Below are 24,026 nucleotides of genomic sequence, written 5' to 3'. Positions count from 1 at the left end.
ATCAAAGATTAAGAAGCATCTTAAAAGGATGAAAGCAAGGTTGAGAGGTTTAGGGAGGGAATTGCGGAGCTTAGTGTCCTGGTAGCTGAATGTTCAGCCAGCAATGACGGAGCAATTAAAATCAGGGATTCTCAAATTCACAGATCCAGAGAGCTGTGGATACATAGTTGTTGAGTATATTCAAGGTTGAGATAGATTGGTTTTTGGACTCTGTCGGAGTCAAAAGATATGGGGATCAGGCACAAATTGAAGTTGAGTTAGAAGATTATCCATGCTCTTACTGAGTGGTGGAACAGGTTCAAGGGACTGAATGGTCTCCCTTGCTCCTATATCTTGTGTTATGTAGAGGAAATAATTTCTCTCCATCTACCTATCAATTCCTGTAATCATCTCAAACACTTCAATTAGATCACCCCTTAATCTTCTAAATTTGAGGAAATGCAAACCTTGTTCTTATAATTTAACCCTTTCAACTCCAGTATAATTCTGATGAATCAGCACAGCTCCCTCTCCATAGCCATTACATCCAAATCAAATTCAGTGATGGACCTGATATGGCTTGGAGGTGTTGTATTGATGGTACTTATACATTTCCAGTTAGATCTTGATGTTGTGCAGTATTACAGCTCTGGGCATTGCACTGCTGCCGAAAAAGACTTTTTCATGCATTTTGGAAATGCCATTTGCATAACTATCCTCCTGCTCTGATTCATTTTTTTCAGGTTTTCTGATAGTAAAATGACTTCCAAAATCAAGTCCGATAAAGTTCGTTTTTCAACGTGTCGCTTCAACCAGCCATCTCTCCAGAGGAGCCAAGCAGTTGTTAATGAACACAGGGAGACCCATATCTTCAATTCTGCCACACGTTTAGACTCTGGATTGGGTGCCGGAACAGTTTGCTCATCTGAGGATATGGATGATGACACCCACATGACTGAAAGTGTCTCATTTACACTGAGCTCAAATAAACCTGGAGAGGGTTCAGCTTATGAAGTCTTTGGAGGACGAGTGGATTTCATCAATAAAGGTTGTGAATTGCTAGAACACCCTCAGCAGGCAGGAAACAATAAGATTATTTCCAAGTGGCTTAGGCAGGAAAGCGAGGTTGAGATAGATGATAAGCCACGCTCATATTGAATGGCAGCAGGAGGCTCGAAGGGCTGTATGGTCTCCTCCTGCCGCTATTTCTTATGTTCTTGTGATAAGTTGACAAAACTGTGGAAATAAAGCATATTAGGATCTTAGGATTTATAAATGGGATAATAGAGAACAAAAGCATCAAGGCTTTTCACCATCACACTTTAGGAACGATGGAAAAGACATGGAGAGGGTGCAGAAGAGATTGACTAAAATGATACTAGGGAGATGAGGCTTTAGTGCTGAGGAAAGAGGCTGAGTCTCCTTTACTTAGTTTGCATGAGATGAAGAAGAGATCCTGGGAATAATCCAAGTGTGCTAAGAATTACAAAGACAATCGATTTAAGATTATCAGTCAGGCTCACAATGTGGTTCACTTACGCTTGCTAGAAGCTACTTGTATTCATACGCAGGGCCCTGTCCTCTACAAGCAGAAAGAACATGTCCAAACATTGTGCCTTTTTTGAATTAAAGAAGCATGTGGGACCATAGTTTTCTGGTGCATTCTCCAAGGCAACACCTCAATCAATCAGTGTCAATTTGCCAACCAACAGTACCCTTTTCTCATGCAGTATTAATTGTTGCTCCCTTTGAAATTTGGTATTCTTGTGCCTGTCCTGATGAGTGCAAGGTGAAAAGCTGTGACAGCATATCTCTTTAGTCAGCAATACTAAAGGGACAATAATGAGCCAGTTGGGTTCTTATAACAATCCAAATGCATCATGGTCACTTTTACTGGTAAGTTTTTTATTTTCAGATTCGTAAATTGAATTCAAATTTTCAAACTGCCACAGTGGGATTTGAACTCATGTTCCCTAGATTATTAATTCAATAATATAACTCACTACACTCCTGTATCCTTATTCACAAATCAGAGAAGATTATGGTACATTGTTTAAGAAGCATGGTATTACTAATCCTATTCTTTTTATTCATTTATATTCCTTTCTCCTTCACATGTTTATCTATTATTTTTATTCCAGTAATATAACCATGACACTTGCATTCCCTTAATCTTCCTTTGATCTCCCCAATGCAGGGACAATTTTTAAAAGTTTCTTGCTGAATGGTATGATCTTGAGCAGTGTTGCCGGGTATTAAGGCAGGACGAGAAGTGGCTTGCTATTATTTAATGCAAACAAGTTGTTCAGCAAATCAGACGTGTAGCTCATTTTTTAACTTGTGGAAAACTTCCAACAGGCAGCATTGAAACCCTGCCTTCAGAAGAAGGGGTAGAAAGTTCTGATGAGGCTGCTGTCTGCTCTGTAGAGGACATGCTGAACTTCACCTTCAAGGTTTGCGACACTGAGGGCACAGGTACATCATTTATAAGCATTAAAAACTAGTTTTGGTGCAATTGTGTAAAATGTTCCTCTCTGTCTCCTTCCCTCTGTCTTCCTCTCCATCTTCCTCTCTGACCCTGACGCTGTCTGTCTCTCTTTGCCTTATTCTGTCTCTTTTTTTTTGTCTATCTCTCCTTTATATGTCTCTGTCTGTCTCATTCTATCAGGCCACGTCCTGTTTCTTATCTTTTTGGCATTTTAAAAAAGCTCTATAATGTTGAAAAAAGAACCAATCAGATTAGACCATAGGGACATAAGCCATTAGGAGCAGACATAAGCCATATGGCCCTTGAGCCTGCTCTGTCATTCAATAAGATCATGAACTTCTATGACAACTCCAGTTTCCCACCCTATTTCCATATCCCTCGATTCCCTTAATGCTCAAAATTCTATCCATCTCTGACTTGAATATACTCATCGAGTGAGTATTCACAGCTTTTTAGGGTAGAGAATTCCAAGGATTCATAATCTTCAAAGTGAAGAAATTTCATCTCAGCACAAATGGCAGTCCCTGAGTTCTAGACTCTCCAGTCATAGGAATCAGCCTCTCAGCATCTAAATTGGCAATTGCCCAAATTGAAAATGTTCTCATAATGCATTTCTGATGGCAAGGATTAGGAGCATTTAGATTAAGCTTTATTCTACATCTGACACCGCACCTGATATGAAAGTGCTTGAAACTAGGTCTGCATATCAAAATGAAGATATATATTCACACATCTTGAACATAACACTTACCAAATTAGACAAGATTAAATATGACTAGATTTCCTAATGGCTGTAAAATGTAACATTTTTACATTCTTTCATGGGATGTGGGCATCACTGGCTATGCCAGCATTTATTGCCCATCCCTAATTGCCCTTGAGAAGATGGTGGTGAGCCATCTTCTTAAACCGCTGCAGTCCACGTGGTGTAGGTACACCCACAGTGCTGTTAGGAAGGGAATTCCAGGAATTTGACCCAGCAACAGTGAAGGAACAGCAATATAGTTCCAAGTCAGGATGGTGTGTGGCTTGGACGGGTACTTGCAGGCGATGGGGTTCCCATGGATCTGCTGCTCTTGTCTTTCTTGGCGTTAGAGGTTGTGGGTTTGGAAGGTGCTGTCAAAGGAGCCTTGGTGAGTTGCTGCAGTGCATATGTAGGTTGTACACACTGTTGCCACTGTGCTTCAGTGATAGATGGAGTGAATGTTGAAGGTACTGAATGGGGTGCCAATCAAGTGGGCTGCTTTGTCCTGGGTGGTGTTGAGTTTTTTGAGTGTAGTTGGAGCTGCGCTCATCCAGGCAAGTGGAGAATACTCCATCACACTCCTGACTTGTGCCTTGTAGATGATAGACAGGCTTTGGGGAGTCAGAAGGTGAGCTGCTCACCACAGAATTCCCAGCCTCTAGCTTGTTCTTGTAGCCACAGTATTTAAATGGCTGGTCCAGTTCAGTTTCTGGTCAATGGTGACCCACAGGATGTTGATAGTCCTACACATAAAGGAAGAGATATGTTATTATTCCCAAACCTGTGGTTTATATTTCCAAGTCAAATATGCTCTCCATCATGACCTATCTGGAGTGCTACTGGGACTAAAGGGGCTAAATCATGAGGATAAATTGTATAGACTAGGCTTGTATTCCCTTTTCTTGGGCCAATACAGACTCATTAAGGAAGGACAAATTGTGTTTAATAATTGTGATTGAGTTTTTTGATGAGAGTTGATGAGGGTAATGCAGCTGATGTGGTGTGCATGGACTTTCAAAGGTGTTTGATAAAGTACCAAATACAGATTTGTCAGCAAAGTTGGAGCCCATGGAATAAAAGCGACAGTGGCAGCATAGATATGAAATTGGGTGAGTGCGAGGAAACAGAGTAGTGGTGAACGGTTGTTTTTTGGACTGGAGGAAGTTTTACAATGTGATTTCCCCAGGGGTTGCTAATCGGACCACTGATTTTCTTGATATATATTAATTGCTTAAATTTGGGTATGTAGGGCATAATTTCAAAATTTCCAGATGACACAAAACTTGAAATTATTATGAACCGTGAGGAGGATAATGATAGACTGCAAGAGAACATAGGAAGGTTGATAGCATGGACAAACACGTAGCAGATAAATTTTGGTACAGAGAAGTGTGAATTGATATGTTTTGGTAGGAAGAACAAAGAGAGGCAAAATAAAGGGTGTAATTCTAAAGGTGATGCAGGAGCAAAGGGATGTGAGAGTCATGGATGATGGAAGGACAGGTCCTCGGCTTTATAATTAGAGGCATTCAATACAAAAACAAGGAAGATATGATGAACCTTTATAAAACACTGGTTCAGCCTCAACTGGAATATTGTGTCCAATACTAGGCTCCACACTTTAGGAAGGATTTGAAGGCTTTAGAGAGGGCTCAGAAAAGGCTATGAGAATGACTCTAGGGATGAGAAACGTTAGTTACAGGGATTGATTGGAGAAGTTGCAACTGTTCTTCTTAGAGAAGAGAAGGCTGAGAGGAGATTTGATAGAAGTGTTCAAGATCATGAGGAGTCTTGACAGAGTAGATAGGAAGAAACTGTTCTCATTGGCAGAATGTTTGAGAACCAGAGGATTCTGATTTAAGGTGATTAACAGAAGAACCAATGACAACATGAGAAAAAACCTCTTTATGCAGTGAGTGGTTAGGATTTGGATCCACTGCCTGAGAATATGGTAGAGGCAGATTCAGTTGTGGCTTTCAAAAAGAAATTGGATAACTATCTGAAGAGAAAAAACTTGCAGAGATATGGGGAAAGGGCAGGTGAATGGAATTAGCTTTACCAGACAGCCAACAGAGACATGATGGGTCAAATGGCTTGCTTCTGTGTTGTAACCGTTTTCTATGATTCTATGAATAAAGATTAAAGGGTGATCAAATTGACATATGTTTAAGGTGATTATATAATTTGATCGGTAGATGGATAACTCTAGTGGGGGGAGTTCAGAACAAGGGGAATAACCTTAAAATTAGAGCTAGGCCATTCGGGGTGATGTCGGGAAGTAGCTCTTCACATTAAGGGCAATGGAAATCTTGAAATTCTCCTGCAAAAATCTGTTTAATCTGGGGGTCAATTGAAAATTTCAAGACTGAGATTGATAGATTTTTTGATAGATTTTTGTTGAGTACAGGTATTAAGGGTTATGGAATCAAGATGTGTGGTGTGGGGGTAAATTGAGGTAAGATATAGATCATGTTGTATGTTCAGTAGGTCTCATAAAGAGGTTCTAATTCTTGTATGGTTGAACATTAAGTGTTTATTGATAGCAATTAACTATGTACATATGTACGGGTTATAGCCCAAGCCATGAGCTAACTCCATGCTTGCTCCTACACTGGTCCCTGTCCAATCATCAACTGACCCTAGTCATGTGCCTTTTTACATCACACTGTGGGTGGTACTGTTTCCCAGTCCCACATTAACCCTTGGTATGCCAGACACCCTTATACTACATCTCCCCCCAAGTCTTTACTCAGCGTATTTACATTGCAATTGTGCTACCACTTCTCAGCCCCTCAAGCCTCTGACTTTATAAATTCAGATGGTCTGGAGGCTTGACCGTTCTTACAGATCTCGTTCTGGTTACATTTGGAGGAGTAATAGGCTCTTTTGATTTGGGCAATCTTTGTTGATTTGGAGTTTGAATAGTATTTTGTGTTTCTGGCATTTGGTTGTCTTCTTCTGATGTGCTTTTTCCCCTCCTAGAAGTTGAACCTCTCTTTGTCAACTCCCCTGCTCTGCCCGGGGACCATCACCTTGTCCTGTTCTTTCTGGAGAGAGTGTTCACTCTGTTCACTCATGGTACAAACCTGGTTTTTCTTTTCCATGTGGTCCTCCATGATCTTTGTGGGAGTTGAAGGCATCTCTCCCTGTCGTTTAGATATTCCTCATCAGTGGGCTCACCTTGCAGTTTGGCTTTTATCATGGCTCTGTATTGTTCCATGTGTCTCCATGCTTCACTGAGGTGTACTCTGGTGAGTTGATGGTCACTAGTTCCTTGCTCCAGCATTATCTTGCAGCTTTGCATGCTGACTGGAGGTTGTGTGTCTGTGCCATGGTGTTTACAAGTAGTGTGACAGCAACCGTTGGAGTCTGGGTTGGAGCTCATTCTTCCATTGCTGGTCACCTTCCTGTGGTATCTTCCACTCAAGGTACAGTGATAATTATCTGTAGGTTTGGCTGATCTGCCCAAAAAGGACACTTAGAAAATACCAACGGGATTAGACAAAGTCAACATGGATTTATGAAAGGGAAATCATGTTTGACAAATGTATTGGAGTTTTTTGAGGACCTAACTAGCAGAATAGACAAGGAAGAACCAGTGGATGTGGTGTATTTAGATTTTCAGAAAGCTTTTCATAAAGTCCCACATAAGAGGTCAGTGTGTAAAATTAAAAGCACATAAGATTGGAGGTAATATATTGGAATGGATTGAGAATTGGTTAGCAGACAGGAATCAGAGAATAGGAATAAATGGGTCTTTTTTGGAGTGGCAGATGGTGACTAGTGGGGTACTGCAGGGATCAGTGCTTGGGCCCCAGCTATTCACAATATATATCAATGATTTGGATGAGGGAACCAAATGTAATATTTCCAAGTTTGCTGATGACATAAAACTTGGTGGGAATATGAGCGATGAGGAGGGTGATAAGTGGCTTCAAGGCGATTTAGACAGGTTGAGTGAGTGGGCAAATAAATGGCAGATGCAGTATAGCGGGGATAAGTGTGAACTTATCCACTTTAGTAGGAAGAACAGAGTGGCAGAGTATTATTTAAATGGTGATTGATTGGGAAATGTTGATGTACAAAGGGAGCAGTCCTTGTACACCAATCACTGAAAGCAAGCATGCAGGTACAGCAAGCAGTTAAGAAGGCAAATGGTACGTTGGCCTTCATTGCAAGAGGAGTGCAGGAACAAGGATGTCTTACTGTAGCTGTACAGAGCCTTGGTGAGACCACACCTGGAGTATTGTGTGCAGTTTTGGTCTCCTTACCTAAGACAGGATATACTTGCCTTAGAGGGAGTGCAGCGAAGGTTCACCATGATTCCTGGGATGGCAGGATTGTCGTATGTAGAGAGATTGGGCAGACTAGGCCTGTATTGACTGGAGTTTAGAAGAATGAGAGGAGATATCATTGAAGCATCTAAAATTTTGACAGGGCTGGACAGACTGGGTGCAGGGATGATACTTTCTCTGGCTTGGGGGTCTAAAACAAGGGGTCACAGTCTCAGGATACGGAGTAGACCATTTAGTACTGAAATGAGGAGAAAGTTCTTCACTCAGGGTGGTGAATGTGTGGAATTCTCTACCACAGAAGGCTGTGGAAGCGAAGTCACTGAATATATTTAAGAAAAAAATAGATGGATTCCGGGACTCTAAAGGCATCAAAGGGTATGGGGAGAGTGCAGGAGTGCAATGTTGAGATAAAGGATCAGCCATGATCCTACTGAATGGCGGAGCAGGCATGAAGGGCTGAATGATCTACTCCTGCTCTTATTTTCTGTGTTTCTACGTTTCTGCGGCCTGCAAAGAAATTGGACAAACCAGCTCTGCGAAGAGTGAAGACAATTCAGAGCTGAAGTCCCAGTCGAGAGTCTCTTTACTGGTGGGCCCCTCGGGAATTTGCAGGTCCTTGTAATTGATTATAGAGGTTGTCTTAATGTCTTCTGCTGTTTTATGAAGGTTTAGGGTAACACAAGCATCTCTGCTCAAGAGGGAAAAAGATTGGTTTTGGATGACACATATGACTTTGAATATTTGCTTGTTGTCATACCTTAGTGGTTCCAGGATCGCGCCTATGACCGAAAGTCAGATTCCTCCAGGCCAGTAGAGTGGTGTGTTTGTCGCTTGTAGCCAGAGGTTTCTCAGCCATGGTACCTTCTCCGACAGGACAGTAACACTGGCTCCTGTGTCCAGTTTGAAGTTGGTGAGGTGACCATTGACTGAGATGTCCGCATTCCAAAAAGAGAATCCAGCATCCTTGACCTTACCCAAGAAGCATGGTTGGGTCTTTTTACTGGTGTGGTACCTCAGTCTCATGGATTGTCTTGGGATCCTTTGCCTGTCTAGGTGCATAGCTTTCCAAAGTGTCCCAAGCAGGTTGCAGTTGAAACATGCAGTTGAAACATTGCATTGAGATTGCTGGACTTTGCTCTCACCTGTGAGGTCATTTGGCTCCAGAAGGCTGACATGGTCGCTCACCCTCTCGTGGTTGATTTGTGTATTGCCTTCCTTGGCCTGGAATCACTCTTCCCCTTTGTTGCTTTATTAGCTGAGCAGTTGGAGTTGCTGTAGCTGTTTCATGGTTTGTTTTCACCATGTAAATTGGATTGGTGCTGTTGACGGACTTCAGATAGTCAGACTATTTGGATGGCCTTTTCCATAGCCAGGTCTCCCTTGGCCTGTAAAATGTCTGAAAGGGCCTCATTAGCCATTCTGGCAACAATTCTGTCCCTTAAGAGTTCTGACTTAATGGCATCGTAGTCACAGCTTTCATCCAATCTGTATAATTCATTTAAAAACAAGTCAACTAGTTCTCCAGGCTGTTGGACATGTTTGTTGAATTTTGCTCTCTCTAAAATTTTGTTGCTTCTTAGATTAAAATATGTATCAAATGATTTTAGAATGTCATCAAATTCATCTATGGATTTTATTCCTTGCCTTGCAATGATATCATCGGCTATCAGACCTACTGAATAAAGTAGTGTATTCGCTTGTTCAGCTTCTGTCTTTTTATCTAATCCTGAAGCTATCTTGTATCATAAGAACCTTTTCCACCAAAGTCCCCAATTTTGTATTTGGTCTGGCCCTTGGATCAGTCCAAATTGGTCTGGTAATGTTGATTTGTTGTCCATGGTTACTTTAAAGTTCAGGTGAGTACATCTTTAAATGCTGCGCAGGTTCTAAAGATGGTGCCACAGCAACTGTTTTTCAAAGAGTCTTCCTGCGCTCGTTGTGTTTTGGCAGGCTCCCACGGCAATGGTAGCTCCGACCTTTTTATCTTTAGTTTTGTGCAGTGATTTACTCAGTCATCTATTCTGGGCCTTCCCTGCGATATCAGAGGATTTCTGGGCATTTTACAATCCATTCCCGGCTTTGGCTAAGGTTTTTAAACCTTTTTTTATCATGCAACAAGCTCGGCCGCCACATGGTATGGTGCCGATTCTGAGCTCAGGCTGGCTGTGGGGCTTTCGGAAATGGGCTGCTCTGATTTTTTTTTACAGCTCTGAAGCTTTTTAAACTAGTCCTGGCTTAGCACTGAATCTTTTGCTCACACCTGCTAGGTCCTTTGACTCTGCATTCTGTGGGCATTCACAATGGACCTCAATGAGATCTTGTGGAGTCCTTTGCTGCGCAGTGGAATTTTTTCTCCTGGCTTTTTGCTTCCAGTTCTGTAATGGAACTTCTTTCAGGTGATCTCACACTGTGCCTTCACTTCAGGTGCTTTCAGTCAGGTCAGAATGCCTCTCCTTTAATTTTCTGGCTTTTGAATTTCTGCTCCAGCTTCTCTGAGGTCCTGGGTTTTTCCATTAGCTGCCACCATGTTGTATGTTATATGCTCAGTAGGTCTCACGAAGAGATTCTGAATCTTGTATCGTTGAACGTTAAATGTTAATTGATAACACATAACTATTTACATATATACAGGGTGTAGCCCAAGCTATGAGCTAACTCCATGCTTGCTTCTACATAAGTCTCTGTCCAGTCCACAACTGACCATAGTTTCAGGTCATGTGTCTTTTTACATCACACTGTGGGCAGTACTATTTCCCAGTCCCACATTAACCCCTCCTATACTAGATATCCTTATACTACACTCACTCATTTACTTTTCCAGAACTGCTTCATCCAATTTAGGGTCACAGGGAGTCAGAGCCTATCCCGACAGGCAATAGGCGCTAGGCGGGGTACACCCAGCTCGGGACACCAGTCCATCACAGGGCACACACACAGACACACACACTGGGGGAGAATTTACCAAAACCAATCCACCTAACCAGCATCCTTATACTACAGATCAGCCTTAATGTAAATGAATGACAGAACAGGCTCGAGGGGCTGAAAGGCCTTCTCTTGTTCTTTTGAGTATATTTCAGGATAACACAGATGTTCTGTTCCTTGTAATTTGCCATTAGTTCTTGAATGGTACTCCCAGTGGATGAGACCCTTTGGTGAACCTGGGCTTCGAATGTTACTCTGATGCCCTTTGAACTACAGTTGGATAACCTGTGAAGGCACTGCCCTGAAGGCATATGTTTTTATCTTGTCCAACAGGAAAAGTTCCCGCATCAGCGATCGTTCGGTATCTGCAGGAAATGACAGGACAAAGCTACAAATACGGCAGACTGCACATACTGCACAATATGCTTGATCCAGACAGAAAGGATGTCGCTATTGACCATGAACGTTTCCATTCAACAATGAAAAGATGGATTGCAACTTGCTCTCAGGAAGGGTAATCTGAAAAAAAATAGTGAATTCTTTAACTGCAAGATAGAACCATTGTTAGGTGTAAACTGTGGCACAATAGATTAGCATAATTACCTCTGATTCATGAGGTTGTGGGTTCAAGTTCACTCTATAAACTGAAACTCATCATCCAGACCAACATTTCCAGTGCAGAACTGAGGGAGTGCTGTGCTGTTGGAGGTGCCATCATTTGGATGAGACATTAAACTGTTCTCTCAGATGAATGTAAAAGATCCCATAGCACTATTTTGAAGAAGAGCAAGGAGTTCTTCCCAAAGTCCTGGCCAATATTTATCCCTCAACAAATCATCACTTAAAATACAGATAATCTGGCCATTACCACTTCACTGTTTGTGGGAGCTTGTGGTGCACAAATTGTCTGCTGTGTTTCCCATATAAGAGCCATAGAGTCATTGCCGCACAGAGGAGGCCATTTGAGTCCACGATGGCTCTATGTAGAACAATCTAGTCTGTCGCTTTCCCCTGTTCTATTCCCGTAGCTTTGCAAGTTTATTTCCTTCCAGTGCCCATCCAGTTTCCTTTTGAAATTGTGGTTTTCTCTGCTTCCACCACCCTCAACGCAGCAAGTTCCAGGTCATTACCACTGGCTGTGTAAAAAACAGGCTTCTTCCTCACATCCCCATTGTATCTCTTGCCCAAAACCTTAAATCTATGTCCCCCAGATGTAAAAGAGACTAAACAACAAAAGTACTTCATTGGCTATGAAACACTTTGGGACATCATGAGGTTATGAAAAGCGCTATATAAATGCAAATATTTCTTTATTTTCTTTACAATGGTGGACATATGCTTAACTGATGTGGATGATGTCCCATATTTTAACACAGATTGCTGCAACCAGCCCTACAACTCTTAGGTCTCTGCACTTCTCCAATTCTGACCTTCTAAGCATTCCCAATCAATTTTAATCATTTCACCATTGGCGGCTGAGCCTTCAGCTGATGGGCCCCTGAACTTCTCTTCTCTTCTCCATCTCTATCTTCTCTCTCTTCTCCTTTAAGACGCTCCTTAAAACCTATCTCTTTGAGGTTAAGCTTTTGATCATCTACCTGATATCTCCTTTGGCTTGTTGTCAAATTCAGTCTGATAATTGCTCCTGTGAAACAATTTGGGATACTTTACTATGTCAAAGATGCTATATAAATACAAACTGTTATTGCTAACCTGTTGAATCTGTTTGGCAGATGGGATACAATGTGGAGAAATGTGAGGTTATTCATTTTGGTAGGAAAAACGGAAATAGAGGGTGGAATTTTCTGCTCCAGAGACTAAGTGCGGTGGTGGGCGGGATAAGTGACTTGTTTCCCGCTGGGCATCAGGACGGGATATCATGCCCGATTTTATGCTTGGAAGCTCATTAATTATGCATCATTGAGTAGCTCTCTGAACTACCTGGCAAGGCGGGCACTGATTGGTCCGCCCCGCCATCACTTATTGGGGTTGAAGGTCCAGGCGCCATATATAAACACCATCCAAATGCACACACATTCACTCTCTGCAGCCTAGCTGCGTGGACGAGTGATGCTGAGATGGCCCCAAGGAACAAAAAGAGTGTTGCATCAAGGGTGTTGCATCACTGCTCCCTGGAGGCTTTAATTAGAGGTGTCCACCAGCACCGGGATATACTTTATCCGAGGGATGGATCCTGGAGGTGCACCACACCAGCCTGGGAGGCAGTTGCAAAGGAGGTCAGCTCAGCGGGCAACCACAAAAGAAATGCGATCCAGTGCAGGAAGAGGATAAATGATCTCATTTGCTCCGCCAAGGTAAGTCAACCTTCTGATCACTTCAAACTCACACTTTCATAATGGCATTATGCACTTAAAGTGTCACACGGCTCAGGGATCTCACACAATATTAGCGGGGGTGATATCAGCATTGAATCATCACCAACATCTCACCTCTCATGTTGACAAACAGCATCTTCAACCCTTACTGGGGCGGGCTCAGCACACACAGCATGCATGAATGCTTCTCATCCCTTCTCATCACATTCCATCCATTTGTCATGCAGGCCAAGCTTGCCTACAACAGGAGGGAGAGATCCCAGACTGGAGGAGGGATGGCTAACATACTCAAGCTGACCAAATTTGAGGAGGATGCCGACGAGTTGGCAGTGGAGGACAGAGATCGCTCCTGTGGCTGATTTCGCCCTCACCTCTCCCAGCAAGCCAGTACGGATGAGTCCTCCATGACATCCTGACATTCACAGTGAGTGACATGCAATGTTGTATTCAGCCTGCTCATGAACTAAATCTATCTTCTCTCTCTTACAGCCACCAGCAGGCCTAGACAGACCACCAGAGCTAACATAAGCTCCAGCCCCCAAGCCACCTCAGAGGGAAATGCTGAGAATCCATTCACTAAAGACCCATCACTGTGTTCACCTGCATCCTACACCAGCTCAGAGTCACAGATGCCAGTGGGTCACAGATCTACATTAGGCTCGGGGTCCCTTTCTGGGGAACACCTCATTGACACGTCTCCGCAGCAGTGGGAGGCAGTGACAGCCCAGGTCTCTGGCACTTTGAGGAGTGTTGGAGAACTGGCACCCACTGAACCCAAATCAGATAATGACCCTTTGGAAATGGCTGTTGCATACGTGCTGGAGTTGCAGAGACAGGTGGCGGAACATCAGGCAGAGTTGTGAGAGACAGACTAGAGTGAAGGATGGAGGAGACCGTCCACGTTCTGTCTGATGTCGTGGCCCCAACATATGAGCACTTCGAGATCTCCATGGGAAAGGTGGTGACCACCTTGGAGATCTTGTTCCAGTAGGTTCTGCCGAATTTGCTTTCGGACCTGCACTTCATCGCTCTAGGCATAGATGGGATCCATCAGTGATTTGGTGAGGGGGCGGGTGCGGGGCACCTTGACCTCCCTTTCAGGTGCCCCTTTTCCTCAAGGAGTTAGACAGGGACCCTCGGGTACCCAAAGGGAGGAGGACCATCAGCTGGACACCCCAGGACCATCCACCCAGCTGACTCCTAGAGTGTCAAGCCGATTCCAATCCCCTCTCCCTATGACTCCATCATCTCCAGCTCACAGGCTGAAGAGGGTGCACCTGCCTCACAGGAGACCCAAAGCAGGCCAGGGCCATCCAGGTCTCGGTCCTCCAGACGACGCCTGCCAACGTCATCAGAGATAACAGGGCGTCGCAGTCAGCAGGCTGCCTCCATCTCTGCTGTGGGTGTTGGGGATGCATCAAGATGTAGCAGTAGGGTTAGAAAAATTAAGAAACATTGAGATCAATTTTGTTATGATATGGCATGTGGTATTTGTCAGGCTGACCAAATCTCAAAGGGAAACTTGGCCATGCTATCACAATGATTTTGCAATTTGTATTTGATGGCCCATAGCTTCCGCGTTCCCCAGCGCAGATTTGGGGGTACCCCAAAGATGCGCTGGGGAATCCCTCTGGCAAGTTTCCAAGTAAGGATTTGCACGGCAATTGCCCAGAAGTGCACACTTCCTCTGGACAATTGCGCTGCGCTGGGAACCATCCGAAAATGCGATTTAAATTGCAAACTTTGGACGGTTCCGCTGGGGTTATACCATTAGTTGCTCAGAAAAAGTTAGAGGAATTAAACCTCTTCTAATTTCTAGATAACTATTTTAAAGACCCAGGTCAACTTCATGGGTCTCCCCCACACCCCTGAACCCACCCCCCACCCCCACAGGCCTCCTCCCCCCCACGCCCCCCCCTCCGACCTACCCGGCCCCAACCTTGGACTCCCCATAACACCCCCTCCCCAGACCTTGGACCCCCCTTCGACCTCATTCCCCCACCCCACCCCCACCGACCTTGGGCCCTGCCCCCTGCGACCTCGGGCCCCCCACTCCCAAACCTCGGACTCCCCCACCCCAACCCCCAGACACACCCAACCCACAAATCCTATCCACTTACCTTAGACACTTACCTTCTCCCTGGCCTGTCAGTTTCCCTGGCCCTTTAAACTTAACTGCTTTATGGCAGCTAATGCTGTAAAAAAGAGGGTGTGGCCTCCTTGAATATGCTGGAGCTACACTTTGCTGGAGTCTGCGAGGAGTCTTTTGATGCAGGCCCCAAGCAGCTCCAGCAAACAGAAGTGGCAACATAATTTTCAAGACCAGGTAAGTAGGTATTTATTACTTCTAATTCCTGCGGGCCAGCACTTTCCGACGCTAGTCAGAGGTTACTGCCCATTATGACAAGGTTTGTGTCAGTAATAATGAGTCCACTACCACCTTTAGAGATTTTAAAGATTAAGCTAAAACATTTATTAACAAAAGAAAAGAAAACTTAAAAACACAAGATTACAGTTACGCTGTTACGTTTAGTTTTATAACAGCTCTCACAAGATTTCTACTTAACTAAACCCCCAACTACACACTCCTTTCATGCAACACTCCAAATAGATTCTTAATCTATAAACATCCAGCAATATTACCACCAGCGCCCACTGTTGCTGTAAAGGAGGTATTTCACAGCTTCTTTCTCCTCTCACTTGACAAATGGAATTCCAAAGCTTTTAACAAAACCCTGCTTCCTGGAACAGCAAATTTCTCCAGGGTGGCTAGAGGCTTTTTCTACAAGTCTGTTTCACACTGTGCACCTTTCAAGATTTCACAGGACCACCCCCACACAGTTTTCCATCTTTCTTTAAATATATTTTCTCCCTTTGACCTGTAAATCCCATTGTTTCCACCTGTCTTTAGAAGCTACTTTACCCAGAATATAATTTTTTTTATTATTCATTCATGGGATGTGGGTGTCACTGGCTAGCCAGCATTTATTGCCCACCTCTAATTGCCCTTGTTCAGAGGGCATTTGCAAGTCAATCACATTGCTGTGGGTCTAGAGTCACATGTAGGCCAGACCAGGTCAGGACAGCAGATTTCCTTCCCTAAAGGACATTAGTGAACCAGATGGGCTTTTACAACAATCAACAATGGTTGTCATTAGACTTTTAATTCCAGATTTTTATTGAATTCAAATTCCACCATCTGCCATGGCGGGATTTGTACCCGGGTCCCCAGAGCATTTCCCTGGGTCTCTGGATTACTAGTCCAGCAACAATACCACTACGCCCTCCCCCTAAAATCTTTCAAATTGTCATTCTAGCCAGCACGTTTGGGAAAAATAAACTTAATAACTTTGCCTTATTTATCTTGCCAGTTGTAAACATCTTATCATGTCCCTTTGAAAATCAAACACCCTCTCAACTTATGTAATAAATGCAAATTGCATTCACATTGTATCTTAGCACATCCTAGCTTAGCCAGCTCCATTTCAAATGCCTGTTTTACTCCTCATCCCTTTTGATGATTCAAACCTTGCAATCTGACTGTCTGCAGTTTAATTAAACTAGAGACATACACACACACACACACACACACACACATACCATAAGCCTGCTTTAGGAAAGAAATGATCTTTCCTTTACACTATGGGGGCACTGGTGTTCATTCACTGTATACATAATGCACCTTTGTAAATACATTTGCTGTTCACCACAATGGTCTCATCATTTGAATGTGTCATGCATATGCATCTATGTGTCCTCTTATTGTGAAGGTGAGCCAAGCTCTCACTCCGTGAATGCCTCCCTTTGTGAGCCTCAGATTCATGTGATGTTTAGCGGACTCATGTTAGTTACTTGCCCCTTGTGTAATGTCAAGGAGATGTGTCAGCTGTTTCCTGAGACTGTCTGCACACAGAGTTTGGAAACGTTATTCCTTACAAGACACCACAAACTTATGTGTGCTCATGTGTAATGGAAGGTTACATGTAATTTTGTTTAATCAACAATGAGTTGTCTTCATAGCTTGTGCCAAAGCACAAGACCTGTAGCCATGATGGCCTCTCCAACCATGTGCGCATTCCTGTGGCTGTAAGAAGTGTATCATTGAGGTAACTATGACAGCATAGTGTGCAGCTGATGCAGGGTTTGTGCTGGTGTGCTGCCTTGCACTTCCACAGCTTTGCCTGCTGACCTTTCCAAAGATGAGGGCCTTGTGATCTTTCAGGGTTGCAGGTCCAAGGCCAAATGCGGACATTGCTTGTGATGTCACTATTTTAAAGGCTTTTCCAAACAATGGCATGGCTCTAAGGGACAGGAGAAATGCACTCAGTCCTTGTCTGGATCTTACTCCTCCTGGAGCCTTGTGGCTATCAGTCTTCTGAGTCATGCAGCTTTGAGGGCATCATCATGTGGAAGCTGACCCTCATCACCTTCTTCAGGTTCCTGCCTTCCAAGTCTTCATCGTCCGAGGACTTCTCAGCCTTGTCCATATCTCCCCTTTGAAGCGTCTGGGATTGCAGGGCACAACAGACCATGATGTGTGGGAGACCCTCAGTGGAGAGTACTGCAGAACCCCAGTAGAGAGGTCCAAACATCAGAAGCGCATCCTCAGGATGCCAATGGTCTGCTCAATGATGGAACTCATCGTACAGTACGCTGTGTTGTATCTCTCTTCCGAGGCACTTTGAGGTCGATACATGAGTGTCATGAGCCATCTTTTTAGTGGATACCCCTTATCGCCATATAGCCAACCCTTTAAGCATCAAGGCCCCTCGAATATCTGAGGCACCTGGGACTGGCTCAGAATGTGGGAGTCACGGGAACTCCCAGGGTAACTGGCACAAATGTGCATGATGTGCTCTATTGATTGCACACCAGCTGAACCTTGAGGGAATGGAACCCTTTTCTGTTAATGAAGATCAGGGGCTGCTGCCATATAGCTCTCAAAGCCGCATGTATCTAATCAATCTCACCCTGTACTCTAGGGAAGCCTGAGATAGCTGCAAATCCCAGAAATCTAGCAGCCTGGCTAGCTTCATCCATTGTAAACTTTATATAGTGATGAGCCTTACTGAAGAGGGCATCTGTCACCTCCTTTATACATTTATTTGTTGAGGACTGAGAGGTGCCACATAGGCCCCTTGTGGATCCCTGGAATGAGCTACTTGCAGGGACACTGGCAGAGGATGGCCTCCCAGTACATGCAGCATTAGATCCTCCCACAGAATATGACTGATATGAGCCACCGCATCTCTTGACAGGTGGAGACATACATAGGCATTGTCTCTCACTCATCTCCAATTGAGAAAAGTGTTTTTGGTCGTGCCAGTCGCCTCTGTTGGATGGGTCTGACCTTCTCAGCCTCTGGGTCTTCGTGGGACTCTCCTGGACCATGCACCTCAGGCCCAGGCACCCCTTGAAGCTGTGCTGGATGGTGGCGGGCCCTTCTTCTCCTCCTCATTCGGAACACTGCCATCAAGAAGGCAGCACTGAGTGCAGCCTCCATTCTATAATCCTTCTTCCTGTGGTTAGATAAACCCATGAAATTAATGTAGAATGACAAACTATAGTAGACTTCCCACTTGCAGCCAGTAAGCCACTGTCAGGCCATTGTACTGGGTCTGTGCCACTTGCCTTTCCCTGGTCCAGCCTTGTAGCTGATGTAATCCCTCACAGATCTAGCTGCCTAAGAAGCCACCCCAACAACTGCACATCTCAATCCCATTGAGATTGGAAGAGGCTTGAGCACAGCCATGCTATGTTCACCCTCACTAAAGACACTCATACGATGCCTGATTTGATTCAGCGATTAAGCCTACCTTGCATTTTTGGGATGACTGGATGCCCTTTGGCCCATAACCCATGTGAATTGGACAATGGCCTTTACAGGGTTTCATTGGTCATCTTGCAGATAACCAGCAGCTGTGCTACCTTAATGGCTGGCTGCATCTTCCCTTCTCATATTCCCTTCACTTTTAAATGCTCAAATTGACCACCTTTATTGTGACCCCAATGACCATTGCAGTCTCATGTAAAAGCACACCATTTGTTACTGGTTCCAACTCTAATTTCTCAACAAAGTGTTCATAGAACCATAGAACCATAGAACACTACAGCACAGAAAACAGGCCATTTGGCCCTTCTAGTCTGTGCCGAAATATTATTCCACTAGTCCCATTGACCTGCACCTAGTCCATAACCCTCCAGACCTCTCCCATCCATGTATCTATCTAATTTATTCTTAAAACTTAAGAGTGAGCCCGCATTTACCACGTCAGATGGTAGCTCATTCCACACTCTTACCACTCTCTGAGTGAAGAAGTTCCCCCTAATGTTCCCCCTAAACCTTTCCCCTTTCACCCTAAAGCCATTTACTCTGTCTATACCCCTCACAATTTTGTAAACTTCTATCAAATCTCCCCTCATTCTTCTACACTCCAAGGAATGAAGTCCTAACCTGTTTAATCTTTCCCTGTAACTCAACTCCTTAAGACCTGGCAACATCCTAGTAAATCTTCTCTGCACTCTCTCAATCTTACTGATATCCTTCCTGTAGTTAGGCGACCAGAACTGCACACAATACTCCAAAGTTGGCCTCACCAATGTCTTATACAACCTCACCATAACATCCCAACTCCTATACTCAATACTTTGATTTATGAAGGCCAGTATGCCAAAAGTTTTCTTTACAACCTTGTCTACCTGTGACGCCACTTTCAGAGAATTATGTATCTGAACTCCCAGATCCCTTTGTTCCTCCGCACTCCTCAGTGCCCTACCATTCATGAGTTCTATAAGCTGATTTCTCGTCTCCATGTTGAGAATCTAATAGGCATGAGGGTGCTCCCTGAAAGGGCCCCTGATTCCAGCTATGGGCTCCTCCCACACTGCCGCAGACCCCTCCATGTAGATTTTTTTCCAGTTTCATTTTTAAACTGTGTCCAGCTTTGGCCCTCTCTGTTGGTAGAGTGCAGCCCTGCCTGAGGCCTGCAACACACACTCAGCGCTGTCCTCCTGGAGCAGCGCAGCAGCCACCATTAGGAACCCAACCACACACCCATGGCGCCTACCATGAGCCCAGCTACACACCTGGGGCATCCGCTATGAGGAGCCCAACTAGACACCCCACCAGCCTGGCCTAACATGATAGCTTTGGCATCGTTGACGACCCAGAGCAGTACTGTTGTAGATAGGCTTTAAATGTTGCACTCCCCTCGAAGTCATGGGCGTAGTGAAGGTGGACAACTGCACTCCACTTATATCTGGTCGTGATTCAGTTTGGTCTAATTTCTCGCTGGTGTGGCACATGATTGGGAGGGGGAACGTGATTCCTGTGACTTGTGTTTTAATGAATATTCATGACATGCTAATGCATGCAAATGGCGTTCCCGACATGGATCTGTGGGAAATCCGACCTGCCATCAGCCCACCATGAAAGTGCTGAGGGGAAAATTCTAACATGTTTTCCTGCCGGCCAAAATCCGACTTTTGGCCTCTCTCCGAATTTTCCACTGCTACCAGCCACGAATCCTGTCGCTGACAAGACCAGAAAATTCCGCCCACAGAGTATTTCTTAAATGGTGAAAGGCTGGGAAGTGTTGAACTTCAAAGGGTCTTGAGTGTCCTTGTTCATGAGTCACCGAAGCAAGGAATTAAGAAGGCAAATGGTAGTTTGCCCTTTATTCCAGAGGATTGAGTATGGGAGTAAAGATATCTTACTGCACTTATATAGCACCTTGGTGAGACCACACCTGAAGTATTGTGTGTAGTTTTGGCCTCTTTCTCTAAGGAAAGATATATTTGCCATAGAGGGAGTGCAACAAAGGTTCACCAGACTAATTCCTAGGTCCTATTAGGAAAGGTTAAATAGACTGGGCCTTTATTCTATGGAGTTTAGAAGAATGAGAGGTGATCTCATTCAAACATACAAAATTCTCACTAGGTTTGACAGGGTAGATGTAGGGAGGATGTTTCTCCTGGCTAAGGGGGTCTAGAACCAGGGGACACAGTCTCAGAATAAGGGGCAGGCCATTTAGGACTGAAATGAGGAGGAATTTCTTCACTCAGACAGTGGTGAATCTTTGAAATTCCCTTCCCCAGAGGGCTATGGAGGCTCAGTTATTGAGTATGTTCAAGACTGAGATCGATAGATTTCTACGTATAAAAAAACATCAAGGGATATGGGGATATTGCAGGAAAATGGCGTGGAAGTAGAAGATCAGCCATGATCTCATTGAATAGGGGAGTGGTCTACTTCTGCTCCTATTTCTCATGTTCTTATGTTTCTTATGAAAGCAAATGCATTAACTACATCATTAGCATAATGAGAAGAATGTCACATGTATATATTAAACATTCATCCACGAGGAGCACCAATGATAATTTCTAGGCCTTGTTACATAGAGTTACATAGAATATACAGCATAGAAACAGGCATTTTGGTCTAGCTAGTTTATGCTGGTGTTTGTTCTCCACACGAGTGTCTCATCTTGTACCCAGATATTGATCATAATGGAGAAAGTATTTTTTACATTTGAGCTGGGGATGTCAGTAGCATTGACAAGGCTGACACCTAACGTTCGGACATTGTTGCCCTCAGGCTATTGGATTTCTCACTGAACCTCTGCAATTGCTGCAGCCCCACAGGGGAATTGCACTAATGGATCAAATTGTACATATGCTGCCCAATGTGGACCTGAGTCATGCATAACGGGAAGCTTCTGAGTTCCAACCCTGGCATCTGCTGCACAAACTGACCTTTTCTGGGGTTAGTAGTAAAGATTGTCCTCACCTCTGGTGATCTGGGGCAGAAAATTGACCAGGGGTTTTGCTCCTGTTCCAAATCGAACCCGTACAGATGTTGCTGAGGATTAATGCATTCATTTTTGACCGGGTTAACAACAACATTTTCTGTTTATATAGTAGGCGGAATCGTCCCAGATTCCCCAGTGGGTGGGGAAAATGACATTATACCCGCTGGCCGCGATGGCGGATTTTCATGCTGTATCGTTGCAAACCCACCGCATTACTTATGCATTCCCAGTTTCCATGGTGGGCAGGCTCTCATTCGCCTGCTATGCCATCACCTCACTGCTTTATATTTAAAGATAAGCCACTCGCACACATCTCAGAGCTTCCTGCCCACGATTGCTGCAGGGAAGATGTCCACGAAACGCAAAAAGACTGCAGTCCCCAGGCTTAGCGACGCGTCACTGGGGCACCTTTTGGATGCCGTGGAAACCCACTATGATGTATTCTACCCCCACTCTGGCTGCAGGATGGGCAGCGGCGTGACCAACCAGGCTTGGGAGGCGGTGGCAGCTGTGGTCAGCGCCAATGCCCTTCAAAAGAGGCCAACCACTTAGTGCCTCAAGAAGATGAATGGTCTCCTCCCTTCTGCCAGGGTAAGTCACTCTTCTCACACTCTCAACTCACAGACTCACAAACCCATCAACACATTCACAGGGATCTCACTCACTGTCAGTTCAAGGGACATCAGCATTCACTCTCTCGTACACACCTTCATTGTCCTCATCCCATCCATGGGACCACTCACCACCCACACATACCAGGCATACTTATCATCTGACCTGGCAGGCACCCTGCTTACACTCTCTCCATCTCTATTCATGCAGGACAAGCAGGCACACAACATGAGGGAGAGGTCGCAGACCAGTGGAGGAATGCCTGAAATCAAGTTCCTCATGGACTTTGAATACAGAGCCATCCAGCTGGCCAGCGACGATCTGGATTGGTCCTATGCTGACGGTGAGGTTGGCGGTGCTCAACCAAGTGAGGATCCGGTAGCGCAACATCCATCAGACAACAATGCTGTGAGTGATGTGTCCTGTTTCACAGGCCACTCCCATGCATTAATTATCTCTCCTTGCTTCCGCAGGCACATCTGGGAAACAGCTGATGGAGTCCACGACCCAGGACCTCCAATCAAGTCCCGCAGAAATTTCGAAGAGGAATCTGAAGGCACCCTCCTTGAAGTCCCATCAGAGTGCTCACCCACACCCTCCACCAGCACAGAGACACACACCTCGATGGGACTTAGCTTTAGAATAGCCCCGGGATCACAATCTGGAGAGTGCACCACACTGTCTGATCCATAGCAGGCAGCAGCAAGGACTTCCCAGGTGTCCGGCACTCGGAGGGCTGCTGGAGGCCAGAAATTTGCTGAATTCGTGTCAGATGACGAGCCTCTGGACTTGGTCATGTCACAGTTGCTGCAGCTGCAAAGGCAATCTCAGGAACATCAGGAAGGGATCTCCGCTGCACTCCTCAGATTGCAAGGCACAATGGAGGAGTCCGTCCGCCTTTAGGCTGAGGTGATAGCACCGGCATGCCAATGCACCGAGGTCAACACCTGGTAGGATGGCGGCTGCCAGGGAGACCTTGGTCCAGGACGTTTTTCCTGCACTGCTGCGCGGGCTCAACTCTATCGGTGATGTCATAGTTGGCCTCCAACAGTGTTTACGCGAGAGTGGTATGGGGCAGCTCGATCTCACTCCAGCTACCTCTTCTCCTCACGGAATCAGCCTGGGGCCCTTGGGCACCTGAAGGGAGAAGGATCAACAGTGTTGCCCCTCCCGCTCCCTCCTGGGGCCACCCATCCAGGTGACTCCAGGAGTTTACGGCCCATTCAAATCCGCTGTTCCTGTGACCTCAGCAGCTCCAGTTTCACAGGCTGAGAAAAGTGCCGCTGCCATGCAGTAGGACTCCCAAAGCAGGCCAGTGCCCTCCGCGTCTTGGCCTTCCGTAGAACGGCCGCCAATGTCATCACAGATGGGGCATAGTAACTGTAGTCAGCAGGCTGCCTCCACTTCCGCTGTGGATGTCCAGGGAGCACCAAGACATAATGGCAGGGTTAGGAAGATTAAGAAGGTGTAGTTGCACAGCCTGGGCATAGGTGTTAGTTATTTGTACATATTGATTATTATTGTCAATAACCTCCCAAGAGTGTCTCCCTGCCTCCAGCTCCTTGTTCTGATGACCAGCGTTCATGTCATTCAGATGTGGAACACTTCTGCACAAGATAAAGTCATTTGTCTCAGTCCAGGGCCTCTTCCCTGTGCTTTGTGCAGCCTTCAGACCAAAGTGATGGTCCAGCCACACACTCCCTGGACACATTACCAATGCCTGCACCTTGACGCATTGCTGCCAGAATGTAATGGACAGGTGCCACAGAGTTCCATCATTCTCTCTGTGTGCTCTCAGCACTTCTAAGGTGGGGTTGGCTCCATCTCTCCAGCATC

The 24,026-nt window shown here is 45.1% G+C and overlaps 1 protein-coding gene across 1 annotated transcript in view; it reads left to right on the top strand.

Annotated features, from left to right (window-relative positions):
• The window catches only part of LOC144684244 (inositol 1,4,5-triphosphate receptor associated 2-like), a 65,535-nt gene that overhangs the window by 10,835 nt on the left and 30,674 nt on the right, over window positions 1-24,026 (top strand). The window contains exons 3-5 of the mRNA XM_078547883.1: window positions 723-1,027; window positions 2,338-2,454; window positions 10,766-10,946. Of these exons, the coding sequence (XP_078404009.1) occupies window positions 739-1,027; window positions 2,338-2,454; window positions 10,766-10,946 (587 nt within the window). The 5' untranslated portion in view covers window positions 723-738. The remainder of the gene's footprint in view (window positions 1-722; window positions 1,028-2,337; window positions 2,455-10,765; window positions 10,947-24,026) is intronic.

The sequence above is a fragment of the Cetorhinus maximus genome, chromosome 9 (genome assembly GCF_964194155.1).
Source record: "Cetorhinus maximus chromosome 9, sCetMax3.hap1.1, whole genome shotgun sequence".
Lineage (NCBI taxonomy): Eukaryota > Metazoa > Chordata > Chondrichthyes > Lamniformes > Cetorhinidae > Cetorhinus > Cetorhinus maximus.
The sequence above is the reverse complement of the archived record's forward strand: the minus strand, read 5'-3'. Positions and strand labels throughout refer to the sequence as shown.